An 18,548-nucleotide genomic window follows, 5' to 3' on the forward strand; every position below is an offset into this window, starting at 1 on the left:
TGAAACCTTAGGTGTCAGCAGCCCTTTTATAGGAGTCAGAACTGGTTGGCCAGAATTTTTCTGGCATCCTCCTTCTCTCCCTTCCTCTGACACTCCAAAGTGTCTGGGGCTTCGCATCTCTCCTTTTTCAGGAACACCACCTTGCTTCCATCTCCCTGTGCTTTAAATGCTAAGGTTACATTTCCTGCTCTTTATTTCCTTTCTCAATTTAACTCCAATTACAATATAATTACCCATAATTTTTGGTTTTACTACCTTCACTTTTTCACTTCTGTTAGTCTTATTCTGTCTTTAACCATTTTCAAAATGAATCTGTATGATTTTCATATTTTTTTTCCTGCTGAGACACTCTTGGTTTTATTCCATGAATATAAAATGCCCAGTGTCTTGCACTTACATTAGACCTAACTAATGGATCAAGGCACTTCCTCCTATGAGACAAAGTAGCCCGAGAATCTTCTAAACAATGAGCTACAAGAAGCCACCACCAATGGTTGATACTGACATACAAGCTGAGATGTAACTGCCATTTCGGCTTTATTCTGTTTTGTGATGTAATGAGATTGATTTTTAAATCATCTTTACTTAAAATTTCTCTTATGCTTAGAAAAATGACAAAGGTTCCCTTCTGAGAATCAAGTGCTCATTCTTGAGCATGGCACCTAAAACTCTTCTTTATCTTCACAAAGTGCTTCCCCTTCTACTAGCGAGTGCACGAGCCCTCCCTCAAGTTAGATCAGTTAATGACCCCTACATCTAAATTATCCCTGGCTCTGAGTTTTTATTTGGATTCTCTCAAGTATAACCATGTCCCTTCTGTGCCAATCTAAATCTTATATTTTTTTCAAGATGTAATAGAGAAGTAAAGTAAATTGAAGGACAGAATCCTTGGCAATCCCATTAAGTACAAAAATAAGTCAAAAAGACCCATGCAGGGAAATGTACAGTGAAGTACAGCCTGGAATCCAGTGTCTTCAGCTATAAAATGGAGATCATAAAAAATAGTGAACCAGAGACTTCCACACACTTCACTCAAATGTATAGCGTTATATAGTTATAGAGTTGTTTTATTTGTGCATATTTTCCTTTTAACTAGATTTTAAGGCAAACGGTGCTTTTATCATTTCCATTGCATTATCTTTTATACTTGGCCAGTAAGTGAAAATTATAATATTTGTATAGCACTTTACAGTTTTCAACAGACATTCTTCTTTTTAACAGTGCTTAAATAGGTAATGAGGAAATACTATGCTTTCATTTTCAATTAAGTAATAGTATACTATTCATTTTACTGATGAAGAAGTTGAGGCCTGTAAGGGATAATGGCTTACTCTGGATCATGCAGTTGGTTAGGAACAGAGGCAGAACTAGAGCTCCCGTCAGAGGCAGACATGCATACAGACAAGAAAGGGCACTTAAAGCTGGGAATCATGAGTATTGATCTTAATGTGGTCTGCAAGGATGCATACAAGAAGGGTGGGCTGGTTGTAATCCAGAGAAGAGAAGGTAATGGCAACATCTTCTGGTTTGGCCACAGGGTTATGAAATTGGAGGAAAAAAAGGATGCACTTCAAAGAGATTTCAGCATGTAATGAACACAGCTCACATTGTTTGGTTGTAGAGAAAGGAAGAGGGCAATACAAGTGATGATTTTGAAGCTTTTAAACTCTTATACTGGGGTAACAGGGAACCTTGGAGGGTAGCTAGGAGAGAAGATATGTTTATATTGGAGCATGGTGAACTTAAGATATGGGAGGTGCCCTGGATGGGTGGCTTAGTTGGTTGGAGCATCATCCCATACACCAAAAGGCTGTGAGTTCAATTCCCTGTCAGGGCTCATACCTAGGTTGCAGGTTCAATCTCCGTTTGGGGCAGGTACTAGAGGCAACTGACTGATGTTTCTCTCTCTCTCTCTCTCTCTCTCTCTCTCTCTCCACTCCTCTTTCTTTAAAATCAATGAACATATCCTTGGGTGAAGATTAAAAAGAAACAAAGATACTGAGAGGTCACACGGGAGACAACCAGTGGGTTTTTGGGACCATCTAATCAACCTGAAAGTAACTAAAGCAAAGGGAGACATTAGCTGAGCAAGGGAGTGGGAAAGAGAAGAGTAAAAATAACTCCTCTTCAACAAACTTTACAGAAGGGGAAGGTTTGTAGTTGAACATATAAATGAATACTCAAAATACATAAAATAAGCTATGTAAATAATAAGATGGAAGCCATCATATTTCTCTGAATGAAAAAAATAAAAAGTGCTCAAATGTGGAGAAATCTTACGTTACCATGTTTAGTAGATTATGTCCCAAAACACATTACTGAAGTTGTGCCATTACCAAGAGGCCCCCTGTCAATGTCTCTCTTAGTGTGATTTTCCAGATTCACTTCTGCCACCTTGTCACCTGTGTAACTTCAAATTCTCTTCCAGGTCTCAGCCCACACATCACCTGTCTTTTAATTTCTGCATTAATTAATGCAAGTCTTGGTTCACTTAGCAAATATTTCTTCTAAGTATTGAACATCTCTTAAGTCCTGGGCACAATGGTCAGTGCTGCATGTTTAAAGCTGAAAAAGGCAGGCATAATTTTTGACATAATGAATGCTGAGGTCAAACATAAGCTCCCTACCCTCACTTACCACCCTGTTACCAAATGCTGGGCTCATTTTCAGGGACCCAGATGCTATTACCGAAACAATGCCCTCTTCCCCAGGGTCCCTCTGTTCTCGGTTCTTTGCCCACTGCCGTTAGAAATTGTTTCTCTCAATGGTAGAGTTTGATGAAAAGGAGCTATTTATTCAAAAGTTATACAGGTTTTGAGTAATGGCTAAATGTCACTGTTAAATCTCAAAATCCCTTTAAAACACCCACCAACACACACAGTCCTGCCTTTTACCTCTTTGCCTGGTCAGGCCAGTCAGGGGTACCGCCCTTCAGAAGAAAAAGAAGTCCAGGCTCAGCTGTGCAGGCCTCTCCCGGTTCCCAGCACCATCACCTGTGTCGCCGCGATCTCCAGTTCTTAATCCAAAACCACATGGCACCTTCTCAAGGCCCACTAAGAATGCTTTCTTCCTTTTCCTTCCTGCATGGTCTTCCCATGGTTCCCTCACGGCGTGGAGCCAACCATCTCCAAGCTCTCATATACTCGTGCTATAACGGGGGGAGCTGCTCTGCATGGTTGCTACATCTTGCTCTCCTGCTTCCTAAGCCACGTGGTCACAAGAGCCCCCACTCTGCTCCCAAAACTGCATGGTCAGAAGCCTGTAGTATGGCTGCTGCACCTGCGTTTAAATCTTGGCACGAATCTTTCCCTGTAACCCCATTTCCAACTCCCTCAGCAGGCACTATAACCCGGACCTGCCCCCAGTTACATCCTGGGTTTAAGTTAGCAAACCATCCTTGTTATCCTTGTTGATATGCAAAATAACCGTATTTGCATATGAGATTTGAAGCTATCCTCCTGTTATTGACATGCAAAATGACTCACAATGGCCCAGCTCCAGGTCTCCATTCTCCCACAGCAGCATGCCTTGGGGGTAGGGGTGGGAGAATGTCCTGTATTTTGCTCTAGGGCACCCCAAATTCTGGACCCTGTTACAAATCTCCCTTTGTGGGACCTGTTGTACCTCGTTACAACCCACCACTCCCCCAAGCTAGCCATCTAGCTGTATTGGTTTCCTATTATTTTTATAACAAGTTTTCATAAACTTGGTAGTTTAAAATGACAAAAATGTATTGTCTTATAGTTTTAGAGGACAGAGGCTGAAATGAATCTTACAGGAGAAAAATCAAGGTGTAACAGGGCTGTTTTTTTTCTGGAGATTTTTTTTCTGAAGGCAAATCTATTTATTTTCTTGCCCTTTACAATTTGTAGAGACCACCTACATTTCTCATCACCCTTCCTTCCTCTTCAAACCTGCAGTTAAACCTCTCTCTGGCCTCTTCTTCCATCACCGCATCTCCTCTGACTGTGACCACCTGCCTCTCTCTCAGAAAGACCTTGTAATTACATTGAACTCTCCTAAATAATACAGGATAATCTCCCCATTTTAATGCCAAATCAAAGCCTTACTTTAATGAAATTGCAAGTCTCTTTCCCATACAAGGCAACTTATACACAGTTTCTGGGGATTCAGATATGGGCATTTTTGAGGGCCTTTGTCTACTACATCAAGTCACACCTGTACCACCTTAGCACGTTCTGCCTAGTTTTTCCAGAGTTCTTATACTTCAAATTATTAATTTAGTTGACTAACTTGGTTATGAGTCTACTGAGGCAGGGACCATCATCTCTCTTGTTCACCAGTCTACTTGCATTTCTTAGGACAGTGCTTATTATAAGCACCCAAAACATCTATATTGATTAAGTGCTTGAGTGAATGAATGAATGATTAAATGAAATGCTCAATAATACATATATTATGTTTTCAAAAGATGGTGTTGTCGTTTGTCCTAAATAGTTTTTATCTTTTTGTTTTCTTGGCAAATTAAAGATGCAAATCTGCTTCTCATTAGTTAATCGATATCAACAGAAAAATGCCTTTTTAAAAAAAATTATGTGTCTTCACAGACTGTCAAGAACTTACTGAAGTTTATGGAACGCACTCCTAAATTATTCAACCATGAACATTTTTTAATTAAAGGTGTTAATGAATATTCAACAGGAAAGAGCTAACTTCTACAGTCTGGAATTAATTGCCCGCCCACAACTGATTGTTTATTTTTTTTCTAAAATGTTGTTTTCTGTAGATAAAGCCCATCATTTACCACATCCTACATGGATATAGATTAGTTGTTTCCTGTGCACATGCTCCAAGCTTACCTCATTTTGCTTAATGCAGGATATTAGCTGTGAACTCACTTTACTCTTTTCTAGGACAATGTGATTTTTATTGTACTGTTTGATTTACTTAAAAGCTTAGAGCACATAGTTATAGCCATAAAATCAGTACAATGGTAGGACTGAGAGGATATTGTATAAAAGAAAATGTCATCTATTTTTGGAATGATTTCAGAAATCTCCATTGTATTTAAAGTTTCATTTGAGTGAAATGGTAACTTTCCCATTAAATGTCTTTTTTTACTTACTGAAGACATCGTGAATTACTTCTGTTAAAATAACTTACTTAAATTATTATCTATAACTACATGGCACAGCTCTTTTACTTTATTTTTTTTGTTTTGGATGGTCTAAAAATATGCACATATTAATTAAAGAAACAGAAAAGAAGAAATTCAGATGTAAAAATGTAATACAAAATAAGTCCACAATGAGACAATGAAAGGGAAATTTTTGGATCACTATTGATAAAACCCAAATATTCTAATAAATTATCAACAAATCAATTATGAAATGATTACACAAAATATAAATGGCAAGTATAAATTACAAGTGAAATAAATGTGATAGGATAAAAAAGGAAACTTGTTTTTTAAAGAATTTTCTGTACCTTTTTTAGCACCATTTTCTAGTCATTTAGATCCAGTAATTAATCTTTCTCTACAATATATACATAGATTAATTTTTCACTGTAGTATTAAGTTCAGATTGACAAATAACTTTCTTATGAACTCACAGTGGCTTCCTAAAGCACTGAGTTGATAGATAAAAATTCTCAGGTCCTCTTTGACCTCAATGGAAAAGGTACTATGATTGATTAGCCATGACTGTCCAGCTAACAAATGGGAATGTTAGAGCTCATGCCATATAGTTATCGTTATGAATGATAATTTATGTAGCTTCTTTTAGGAAAGTAATGCATTGACATCTTCTAAACAAACTAGCTGCTAGTATTTTTTCAGATGATAGTTTATTTTTACTAAGCTTCTCTTGCAGCTAATACAAATGACAATTATGTTTTCTAATAAATAACGAATAAGGTTTAAAGATCTCAGAAAAATTGCCCTGACTGGTGTGGCTCAGTTTGTTGAGCATCATCCCAAAGACCAAAAAGGTTGCCAGTTCGATTCTCGGTGGGTTGTAGTTTGGCTTCCATTCGGGGCACATTGCAGGTTTAGTCCCCAGTTGGGACATATATAAAAGGCAACCAATTGGTGTTTCTCTCTCATACCAATGTTTCTCTCCCTCTCCTGCTCCCTCCATTCCCCCCTTTTAAAAATAAAAAAAAACTCAGAAAAATATATAATTTCTTTAATTTTTAATTTTTGAGGATTAAATATTAATAACTTTATATAAAGTTTTGGGCTATGAATTTTAGATTGTAGCTTATTTTGAAATGTATGCTGTATTATAAAAGACATGTATTTTGTTAAAAACAGAACTGTATAAGTAGATAAAAAAAGGAATTGACTAATTTTGATATCAAATTATGTCATCACTGTCATTTTAAGAACTATTATTAGCGGTGGTAGTATTTTAAGTCATTTATTTAATCAAAGCCATTTGATTGTTAAAAACTACTGACTATTTGCTTTATACTTAACTAGAATATCCACATGATACCAGTAATGTGCTGGTAAATCTTTAAAAAACAACTCTTGGAGTAGAGGATATGGTGTGGAATGGTGGAGAAGCACTGATTTGTAGCATTTGCCGATTTCCATGGTGTAAATATTCTATTATGACTAATTTCAAGTTACCCACATGCCGTAATTAAATATGGAATTGAGAGATATGGACACAATTGACATATTGAAAAGATGTCAGAAAAGCTGGTATGAGTTCACTTTAATTCACTACAACCTTTAAAGGAATAATATACATTTTATTTTCTAAAACAGGTATACTAAAAAGTATGTATATAGGAACCTTTAAATATTGAACTCCATGGTACAATGTCAATATGATTATTAAAACTATTTTTATATCTAACTTGGTAAGAAAACATCTAACCCATTATATATTTTTATATAGGTATATCATGTAAATATTAAACTTTTTAAAGAAAGCCTACTTAATGTTTAATTTTTAGAGATTTTTATGCTCTGAAAATTCAATCAAATATTTCCAAATTATATAAAAATGTACTTATAAATAAAAAAATATGCAAAGAAATGCATGTCACCGATTAAATAATGTGCAACTTATTTAGTATTAATCTAGTAATTCTTTTTCTTTAACTCTAAACAAAGTGCAATAAAGTATTTATAAACCAATTAATGTAGCACCGACCTGTGCGCGAGTGTTATGAGACTAGACGATAAAATTAATAAACATCAGTCAACAGTCCACTGTTTATTCTTTGCTTGGGATACTTATTTTTCTGTTTCCTGTGATCAGAATTCCCTAATATCGCTGATAATAAGCAGGGACACATTATATCTGAGGATTTAAATAAGAGCCCTTGCATAGTAGAAGTAGGTCCTATGTTTAATTAGGCACATAGTGCATGATAATGGTTACTACTGAGTGGTCAGTAAATGAGCTAAATTGTGGTTACTTCCCATTTTGACTGAGGTTCTAATTTGCTATTTTAGGCAAATGATAGCTCAGCCTGAATTTATACTCACTGCTTACCCCTCCTTCCCATGGGGGAAATAGGGAAACAGAAAGCGCACCCGAAGTGCCCGGCACGCGGTAGGTCCTCACTAAGTGTCGGTCGCATGGCGGGAGCAGAAGGAGTTTTACGTCTCCAGCTACCCTCAGTGTTCAGTTACAGCTCTTTCCATGGTGGGAGTCCTCACATCTCCATATCATTTCTACTTTTTGAACGTATGTATATCCTTCAAGTCTAATTTTACGTGTAGCTTTCTTAATCACTTTGAAGACACCCCCCCCTTCTTGTAAATTCCCTTTCTTTTTTTTGTTTTAAATCATCTTATTTACCAATCCTATCTTTGCCACTCCTGGATAAGCTCCTGGAAGACATAGGACCTTCCTCACAGTGGTTCCATTCACTACATTTGAAAAAAATTTTTGAACACAGTATATGTTCTACTTATTTTTCAGTTAATAACTACTCATACAGACCTAAAGGTGAAACTTAGAGGCAAATCCTATACCTGGATAGCAAATTTCAAATACATTAAAATTACTTTGTAGCATTTCTCCTTTTCCTGTTACTATTACACATAAATGTTCAGTATTTATTCTATATTTTCTACTCACCTGTTTTTCTCCTCTAAGTTGTTAAAAATACACAAGTTCCCTTATACTGGCTGTCAGTGCTAATTGAGAAACTACCATATTCCCACTTTGTAATAATACCATAAGAGAAAATCATGGTTATTTTAAGTGGCAAAGTTGTTTCAACTAAGAATTTATTTTTTAGAGAACTTCATAGGAATTAATTGGAATTTATTTGATGGACTTTGTCTTCTGACGGTGACAAAATCTTAGCCTACTAAGTCTGCCCTGACAGCCTCATTTCTCCTTAGAGGGACCTCAGATGTGGCCTGTCATTGCTTCAGAAACACGTCATTTCACATGAGAAAAGTGTGGCCTTTAGAACATCACTGAAAAAGAGGTCATGAACTTCTAAGTAAAAAAATTTATTTTTCCCAATAGGTGTTTTCAGAGGCAGATTTACCATGAACATAATGAAACTTAAATTTCAGGGCCCCTCCCTCAGACCCCTTCCAAGGCCAAGAGACAAGGTTCAGCAATGAGTATTTTCTTTAAAAGTATGACTTCAAAATTGTATAAGCTCCAGGCACCTCAAAACAGGGCCCTACCTCTGGACATACCTGTGAAGGAACCCGTGTGCTATAACTGTGGGAGGAGTACTATGCAGAATGTCATGAGGCCTTGGTTTTCATCTGTTGAGCACTAACTGCCAGGTATTTCTTTCAAAATTATGTAAGCTTGCTGGGGTTCAGTTTGTGCATGTACGAAATGATACTGGTAATCAACCCAGGCCATCTTCATCTCTGAGTTATATAATAATTACCCGAAATGACATCCAAATAATGAAAAATCAGAGTTTAGAAATAATTAGCAATTAATTGAAAATGTAAAGATTCAAAAGTGTACAGAATTAGTCTTGTTAAACGTAAGGCCGCCGTTATAGTTTCACTTTTCAACAACATCAGCAGCAGAACTAAGAATTCTCCTTAACTCAAGTCTGTGTTCCTCCTGCAGAAGAGGCGTCACAGCCCTGCCCAAACGAGAAATGTCCTTTGATCCTGGATTGCAGTGGGGTGACCTTTTTCGACTCTTCTGGAGTCTCCGTGCTTGTTGAGGTATTGACACAGCTTGTGTTTGGACCGATGCCTTCTCTTCTCTTCAGTAGAAGGGCTTTCACCATCTCTCTCAGCTCTGGGATCTTGGCCCTTCTTGTTCCAACACTCATCATACCCATTCTCCCTGAAGGATGTGGGACTTTACGCCTTCCACTACTGTACATTTCTTTTTTTCAGGAGATCCCATCAAGCCTCTAGGTATGTGTATGTGTTGGGACGTTAGGGGGAGATATTCACATGAGATAGAGAGAAATGAAGATAGACTTAGGATGTAGTGGGCATCGCATATGCCAGCCAACTCTGCTCAAAGGGGAGATTGCCGCTTTGCTGCGAAAACTCTGCTGCTAACCGTGGAGCTTCATCCCCCGGGCCCCTCTGAAACCCTGTCTCAGACAGAAAGTCAAGCCACATGGGATCTCCCTGCAATCGCAGGGGAGGGATGGTTCAGGGGTGTTTCAGGAGTGGGGTTGAAACACTCTCAGAGGAGACGAGCAGCGCACAGTGGTCCTTAGACAATATCTCCCCGCCAAGACCCAGGCCAAGGAGGGTACAACTGAAAGCACTTCAGAAAGACGGTGGTTTTTCTCCTCTCACCAGCGTTTGTCCTGATGCCACTGAGCAGCTCCTAAAGTTAGGCGTCACCTGTCACCTGGAGAGGAGATGGCCCGGGGCAAAGGACAACAAATCTCCCTCTTTACCTGGGGAGAGACCCATTGGCCTCCTTCTACATCAAAAAAGGGGGCTGCTGCTGTAGATTGTCCAGGGAGCAGCATTTGGCTTGAGAAACGTTCCAATGAAAGGTGCTAAGATTTATCTACTGAGCTCGCCCCGGGCACATCTGTCGAAGAACCTCACTCACATATCCCACCATCCCAGCCAATTGCCTTCTCATATGCTTTTCTTTCTTTTTCACATTTAGTTTTTAACATACTTGCTCATTAGCAAAGATATTTGGCTTGGAGGAAAGCTGTGCCCCTTTACAGCTCATCTTGTCCTCCTCTTGAGTCCTGCAGTCCCGCGTTTGAATTTGTGATACATATGACCATCATTTCCATAGCAATGGGAACAGCAGCCTTGTAAAAACAGGATTTTCAATTCAATAAAAGAATTGAAAAGAACCTCAGAGAACAGCTGGTCCAGCCTCTGCCACAGACGGGTACACAGCCAAGCAGACCACGGACTGCTTTCAGTCAGCACACCCTAGTAGTAAGAACAGCACACCTCTCCTCACTGTTCTGTAACTAGATGTCTGATCATGTCTCTCCTGTGCAAACTAGTCAAGAGCTTCAGATGGCAAGGACTGCATTTTGTTCATCATTTTCCCTCTAGCATTTTACCCAGTGTCAGAGAATTGTGGATATTCCAAGGACTTTGTTGAATGATGGAGATGCTGTATATTGAGCCTATAATCAGCTTACAGCAAGACTTGTTCTTGATGTGTCTAAGTAAGGTATCTTCTGTTGTAATTTAAAGCTATTGAAACTGAGTTATTTATGTGAAAGCAGTAAATTGTTCAAGGGTAATCATGAAAAAATAATTCATTCTAATGCCCAAGGCAAGTTATTGATTCACCACCTCATTTTGTTTATTGTCCTGCTTGAGAGTCACCATCTTCATCTTTATAACAATTCCTTTTCTGCTAGAACATTTCTGATGGACTGTACTTTTTTCTCTTTTAAGTTTTAAATTCCAGTTGTAACTCAAAGTAGTGAGTGAGGATTCTGAAAGCCTTAATTCTAGTCCTGCTGTCCCTCGCCCCACCTTGGCGAGGGTTATATCAGTTATCCTAAAGCTTCTAGAAAGAAGACGAGAAGTCCTTTTGATGATAAGCAAGTAGCCTTGGCGGTGACAAGATGTTTTCTCGCACGTCATTCCTTGATATAATTTGACCCAATTCCCTTTGTGGTCCCTGAAATAGTGTCCACTGCAGGGTTTTTCTCTGTCCTCTTGGACGATGGTGCTTCCTTCTCTATCCCGTCATCTCCATGGAGCGTCCACACATCCTGGTATGCAAAAAATAAGTTTTATTTCACTAAAATTGACAAAGCTCACAAGCCCCCATTTCTACAGATGAAAGAACACCTAATTTTGCCAATTCAAGGAAAACTCCAGACACTTCTGGATTTTTATTTTCTTTTCTCCTTTGAGTAAATACTAAGTCAACAAGAAATATACCCCTTTTCTTATTCCCATTGGTTCCCTACTTTAATACCTGCATTTAGGGGGAGGGTCTTGAGGAGGAGGCACCACTTGTCTCCCAGCTGTTCTCCGTTCTCCACCAGCTTCAGCTCAGCTCACCTCACCTTCCGGCATTCGCTCCTGCGGGGTCTCTTACCCTGGCCTCAGGCAGTACCCCCTAAGTGCAGATTTGCCTTGAGTCAAAAAGTTAAAACCTGTAAGCATTTCTGGAGCTTGTTCTCTGCACGTCTTCTTCCTTCCCTTTACCCTCATAAATGACACCCACCGATTCTTCCCGAACGCCCGTTCTGTCTGTTTGGCTTAGCGCAGCAGCTTTGTTTTGCTTGGGTCCCCTTTCCCAGCTGCCGTGGCCCCAGAACTGCTTGGCCACAGGAAGCCACGGTGATCCGAGAGCTCACCTCGTTTGTTTTCTCTGTTTTGGGGAACGCAGTCCTGTGCTGCCTGTTCCCACTGTTTGAAAACCTTTGTTTGTATGTTTTTGTCCCACTGTTTCCCTATTTATGGAGGATAGAATAGTCGTGTATGATTTACTTATCATGGTCAGAGTTGGATTTGGACGCGGACTTTTAAACAGTGAAGATCAGTAATCTTTAAAAGTCCTCATGTTGTAGATTTTGACGTTCTTGGGGGGGTTTCATAACCGTGTCTCTGTTATTCGTATTTTAACTTTAAAATGTCCAACCTTCCAAACTCAGGATAGTGCAAAGGTCAACTTTAATATGGCTTTTCTATGAAGACAAGTTGTATTATGTGCAGAGGAAGTTGCTTAGCATGTGACAGTCTGAGAGTGTAGTCTCCACAACATCACACTGGCTGTGAGACGTTGGGGAGATCAGCTAGCCTGTCTGGATCTCAAGTTATTCATTTTGTAAAATGAATATTTTGTTTCAGTGTTAGCAGATATTCAGAAAATAAATTATGCAATACAATATAATTTTAATGGCCCTAGGCTTTAAATCTAGTAGCTATCTTTGGTAAGCTACCCTTTCCCCCTTTATTTTCTTGTTCACTATAAAATCTCTACAATTTGGCATAGGGTTCCACATGAATACCTTTCTTGCATCTAAATTTAGGCTGTAAATAGATAGTCCCTCTTCGCTGGAGGGCTTCTTGTACTCAGAATTTTTATTTTCTCCCTATAGTCAAGATCTAGAGCAGTGTTGTTAAATTTCTGTGCATAAGGATCATATGAAGTGCTCATTTGAAATGCAGTTTTCTGGTTCCTAGTTCTGGCCCAAGAACCTGTATTTTAAACAATCATAGCTAATTTAAGGCATGTGGTCCAAGGATCATATTTTGGGAAACACTAGACTACTATTGTTTTTCTAAAAAAATCCTCACCCAAGGATATGTTTATTGATTTTAGAGAGAGAGGAAGGGAGAGAGAGAGGTAAAAAAAAAGAAATCCACGTGAGAAAGAAACATTAATCAGTTGCCTCCCATATACACCCTACTAGGTGTGGAATCCACAACCTAGGTATGTGCCCTGACCAGGAATTGAACCTGCAACCTTTTGGTGTATGGAACCATGCTCTAACAAGCTGAGCCACCTGGCCAGGGCTAGGATTGTTCTTTTACTGGAAAAAAGCAACTATGTATATTCTTTCTTATATTATAAATTTGTTTCTGAATATGCTCTAATATTTATTAGCTGTCCTCCCTAAGTATTACAGATCACAACAGAATTAGTAAAGAGGAGAAAATGGTTACCTATTCCTACTGAGTTTATGATCTAAGGTTGAAAATTTAAAGGAATTCAAATAATCTATGTATTGGGCATGTTGAAAAAAAGCTTTTTTAAAAATCATCTTCCTGGTTAAAATACTACCCAATGAAATGATGGAATAAATTGACAGATGCATTTTATTTTTAAATTGGAAGAAAATTACATTTGCCCTTGGCCTAGTGTTTTTGTCTGTATTTATAAAACCAGGAGTTTTGTATCAGTTTGCCCTTTTTAATTTCCTTATTATTATTTTATGTATTTCATCATGGTTATAGTATATTATGATGGATATTAAAAACATAGGTTTTAAAGACAGTCAAACCCTGGGTCCAGATGTTAGCTATATAACTAGTTATAAGCTGTGGGCTTATGTGTTCATTTTTCTATAAACTTGAAGTAGAAATACCTACTTCATTAAGCTTTAGTGAAGCTGAACTTAGAAATGATGCGTTCCATACAAAGAACATAAAGTTTGTAGAATTTAGTAAATACTCAATAATGCTACCTTCTATTCTTTGTTCTTATTGTGCAAGTCATTTCTTAAAATGCAAACAATATCATTGCAACTAACATCATAGCTTCGTTGCAACCATCCTGATAGAGGGTCCAGAGTAAAGAGCCACAGACTCTCCTCAGCCGTGCGTGTCTTCCTTTTTAATAACACTGCCTGGATTATTTTCTTAGTCGCTTTAGTATAAGGAACATTCTGCTAGCAATGAGAGGTTGAAGGAAATGGAGTGACTTTTGTTTATTTTTGTACTTAGGACACCGGAGGGGTCAGGGAACTGGAGATTATGTTTATCAGCATCCACAAACTGCCTGTAGCGATGTGTTTGTGCTTTACTGAGCTGAAGAAAAAGTCAAACACTGACAGGTCACCTTGAATCAATCATTGTAACTTACAAAAACAGGAGCCGTTTATTCAAAGGCCAGGTCTCAGCTCATGTATTATTTATTTGTTTGCTTGTTTATTCATTCTCAGAGAGATACATCTCCTGCTCTACAATTCTTCTAACATAGAACTGGCTAATGCTAGAAGGATACAAGGCAAAATTTTAGATGTATTATGCATAATATTAGAATGTGTTTAAATACAGCGTTCTCCATTTCAATGGTAAAATACATCACTATTTTATAACAAAATCTATCTTACAGTTACTGAAACTTCTACATTTACTTTCACCATGTTTTATGGGCTGACTTTGCTCTGGGTTAAGATGAGAACCTTTGATAAATGGTTCTTATTTGAGATTTTCTTGGGCTTAAATGAGGCAAGACCTTACAGTATGGCAAACAAATTATTTAGGATCCCTTGATGGACCTTTAAAAATGGAAGTTGGGTGATCAAACTTGGTTTCAAGTATTGTGAGTTTCTCAAATTACCATTCATGAATGGGATTTCGAGAGTCCATGAATATGCACAAACTGTAAAAATATTGAAGTCAACTGTTTTCATCACTTTCACAAATTGATCCTTGACTTCAAATAAAAGAAAAATTTTATATATTTCTGAGAGGGAAGGAGAGGTAATTCTTTTATTTTTATTAAATGAAGTGGAAAATGTAAGCAGCCAAATAGCAACTAACAAGCAAAATAGTGACAGACTCATAGAGAGCAGGCTGACAGCTGCTGGTGTTGTGTGAGGGGGAGGGTAGAGACTGAGTGAAAATGAAAATCAAACTCCTAGACGCGGACAACCGTGTGCTGATTGCTGGGGGAAGGGGAGGGGGCTGGTGGAGGAGGGTATGGGGGATAAATGATAATGGATGGAGACTTGGCGTGGTGAACCCACAATACAAGTACAGGGTACAGATGACGTGTGCTAGATTGTGTACCGGAAACCTGTATGATTTTGTTAATCAGTTTCTGCCCAATAAATTCAGTAAAAAAGAAAAATCTTATTTGTACAAAAGATAAAATGCCCTGCTGCATTCATCTTTGCAAAGGCACTTCGGAAGCGTGCCCGGATATGCCTGACTATGTAGCAATGCCGCCCTCTGGTGGTCTGATATCATAGACATTGGCAGTTTTTCCTAGAAATTCTTGATTCTGAAGCCCGTTTTATCTTTTCATGTTGGCTATCCTACATTAATTGTGAGTATACTATTTTAATTCTTCCAGGTTTACATGGACTGTAAGAGCAAGAATGTGGATGTTTCGTTATCCCATTGCACAGGTAAGAAAGGAAATGTCCTTGGCTAACGATCCTTGAGTAACTGAACATAGTTTTTCTGCTGCAATGTAGTCCTTATATCACTTGTGCTTTCTTGTAGCTTCCTTGATAAAAGCAATGAAGTACTGTGGAAATCTAGACTCAGAGACACCATTATTTTTTAAATCGGTACCCGCTGCATTAAATAACATCCATTCAAATAAAGTGAGACAAGTAAGTTGGTATGCAACAATTACAAGAAAAATTAGGATGTAAAATTAAGGGCTTTTTAAATATTAACTTATTACCCAACTGGTATCTAAAAATCTATTAAAATGCACCCCCCACCGAGAGTCCTCTACTACATCGTTTAATAATTTGGGTCTTCCAACAGTATCATGGCATAGAGGATTTGGTGACCACCCATTAAGTATAAACTGCTTGCTTATGAAATAAATGCTTCTTCCAGGATTCACTACCCTGGGAAATTGAACCCACCTTTGTCAAATACAAAAACTCTGACTATAGCATTATAGCTTTTTTTCTACTCTAATACCTTTGACTTATGTTGCTATCTTTGGAAATAGTATTTACAAAGCCCAGCAGTCCCACGATCTGAAGTGTCAAAGTTATCTTCCGCATACTGGGCTCTATGATTAGTTTTAGAACTGTTCCCAGGGCCTTGACGTCCTGCAATTTTTCTTTGACTTTAAATTATGTTGCCTTTCCTCATACCCTCATAGAACAGCAGCCTCTCAGAGTTGTCCTATTATATTCGATCAGAACTATATGTATTTACAAAATATTAACACGAATACTATTATTATTATTACATCTTAACATTTATTGAGTGTTTGTTATGTTCTAGGAATATACAAAGAGCTTTACCCATATTAATTCCTAAATGTTGTAGATGCTATTATTTAACCCAGTTTTAGAAATGAGGAAACTGGGGCCCAGAGAAGTTAAATACCATTTGTAAGTGGTAGAGCTGATTTCAAAGTCAGCGCCCTGACCTTGGCCTGGGAGCTTGAAACTGCTCTCCTTGGATGCCTCATAGACTATTTCCTTAGCCTGGCTGGACAGCTTGCTTCAATTACTGCTGCTCTTTGGTCAGCAGCATGTGCTTATTTCTTCTTCTTCTATTTCAGAATTCAAGCAAACTCAGTGACCAGAGTGAAGTCTGAGACCCGTCTTACTGCAGCACAGCTCTAGTCTTTAGCAATTGCCCTGAATAGGCCTTATTCTATTCTGCACAACCTTTTGTGGTTGTTGTTGTTTAGATCCTACATATGACCTCTCCTACAAGTATGATGTGACTTCTTAACCACAGAGTCCTTGGTCAAGAATTGCCAGCAATTTTTGTTAGTAAGCAGATTCACTGAGTAGATTATTTTATAAAAATTGGTATGCATTTAGTTTTAGCGTGCTGAAAGGTAAACATGGATTTATTTCTTTTTCCATAGTACTTTGTGTTATTTTATTTCTTTTTTGTTGTAAGTTAATTTGTAAAACTGAGAAACACTTCGTTGTAAGAAATTTAGAACATTTGCAAACCATTTGTAAAAACCCAGGATCATCTATAACTAATATAAAAAACAACTTAGCAAATTGCCATTTTCATTTATGCAAAAAAAAGCATTAAATATCGATAAGGTTAAACGTTATTTTATGTGCTATGATATGAAATTCACAGAAAATAAGCCAAACAAAAACAAATGACAAACCAGAAACCATTGTTCTCCATACGGTTCGAAGCACGTCAGTCTTCAGGAGTATTTTGAATACAACTGGTATCTTAATGAAAACAAGTTCTTTATATTAGTCTCTTGCTGTGAGTATTGGAAATGCTTAGGAGACCTCAAGACCTGATACTCCTCATTTCCACACCTCCACCTCATAACAGTCTCTGTTTTCAGCTTAATTTTATTGGAGCCCAAGAATGTGGAAGTTGTACAGTTTATATTTTTCACAAATATGAGTTTTAGATGAGAAACACCACCAGTAAATAGGATAGCTTTGTGCTATTCTGATATGATTACAGTTGTTTGAGACTTTCCTATTTCAGAGAAACAGTCAGTATAACATAATACACTTATCTCTGTATATTCATTTATGTATGTTATTCTTTTTCTTTTGTTGGAGGAGAGCTTGGATATGTGATTATTTGTAAACCCACAAAACCAACAGAGTAATTGACAAACACCATAGGCCAGGCTGACCTATACAAGTTATCATTTTCATTCTTGTACATATATTTTTATTTACATGCAATTACATTTGTTCATATTTTTATCTATCAATATAATTTACCTATTAAGAAATCTCATTGTCAAAGATTGGTGTAGCTACATAATTATGCTTAAGTCGTAAGGCATTTTGATGGTTTTAGAAGTTACCAGTATAATAAAAAGCGAAATACTTAAAAGTGAGTTTGAGAAATGAGTTGAAAACAAAATTAAAAGACTGGTAATTTAGGAGTTTTTGTGGACATCTGTAAGAGTAAATTCTAGTGTCTGCAAGTATTTGGTTAACATTCATATGGCCCTTAGTTTTAACATTAAGTCCTAGGTAGGACAAGGCAATAAAATGAAAGGGAAATAATAAACATTTCAAAGTCTCATAACTCATCCAGCCATTTCATCTTCAGATGACGTGAACTATAAAGAATGCTCTCTCTCCCACAGGAATCCCCAATCCCTTTATCAGTAATTTGAATTGGAATGAGTGAGGCCAGCTTTCATTCCCATCAAATAATGTACCAAGAAAATGGGGAGGCAATAATTGAAGGTCAAATTACCTCAGAGAAAGAAATTTTACTCTGTCCAATTAAATTATTCTAGTGGGGGATGGTGGGAACATTCACTCTCACTAATCCATTGGTTATTGGTACATAAATATGAGTCAGGGACAGTTAAAAAATTAAAATATGTATTAATTGATATTTTTCTATGCTACTTTGGTCTATAATTAAATTCCTACTCTGCAGGCATTTTCTAATTTGTTAGAGATTATGGCATTAAAATCATTATATTTAATCAATAGATGGATTTTTCTATTTTATTGTTGAAGCTAACACAGGATTGTTGGAGCAGATATATTTGAATGCATTTCAGTGTTTATAGAAGTTTAATGGATAAAACTTAAATCCAGTAACTTTGGTATCAAATATTAATATAATTTTCAAAGTAAAGAAACAACAAAACATGCACAGTATGTATGTAGAACCTTTGTTCTAAGACCTGTTCTGCACACCAAGGTAATGATGAATGCTGACCTTGAGAAACTCGTTGGAAATGAGTTCCAAGAGCCCAGTAGCTGAATATGTTTTA

The 18,548-nt window shown here is 37.5% G+C and overlaps 1 protein-coding gene across 1 annotated transcript in view; it reads left to right on the top strand.

Annotated features, from left to right (window-relative positions):
- The window catches only part of SLC26A7 (solute carrier family 26 member 7), a 77,298-nt gene extending 60,895 nt beyond the window's left edge, over positions 1 to 16,403 (top strand). The window contains exons 16-19 of the mRNA XM_054590052.1: positions 9,039 to 9,139; positions 15,186 to 15,240; positions 15,338 to 15,441; positions 16,368 to 16,403. Coding sequence (XP_054446027.1) covers positions 9,039 to 9,139; positions 15,186 to 15,240; positions 15,338 to 15,441; positions 16,368 to 16,403 — 296 coding nt within the window. The remainder of the gene's footprint in view (positions 1 to 9,038; positions 9,140 to 15,185; positions 15,241 to 15,337; positions 15,442 to 16,367) is intronic.
- The last annotated feature ends 2,145 nt before the right edge of the window (positions 16,404 to 18,548 follow it).

This window comes from Pteronotus mesoamericanus, unplaced genomic scaffold (assembly GCF_021234165.1).
Source record: "Pteronotus mesoamericanus isolate MK-2021 breed Mesoamerican mustached bat unplaced genomic scaffold, CSHL_Meso_final scaffold_174, whole genome shotgun sequence".
Lineage (NCBI taxonomy): Eukaryota > Metazoa > Chordata > Mammalia > Chiroptera > Mormoopidae > Pteronotus > Pteronotus mesoamericanus.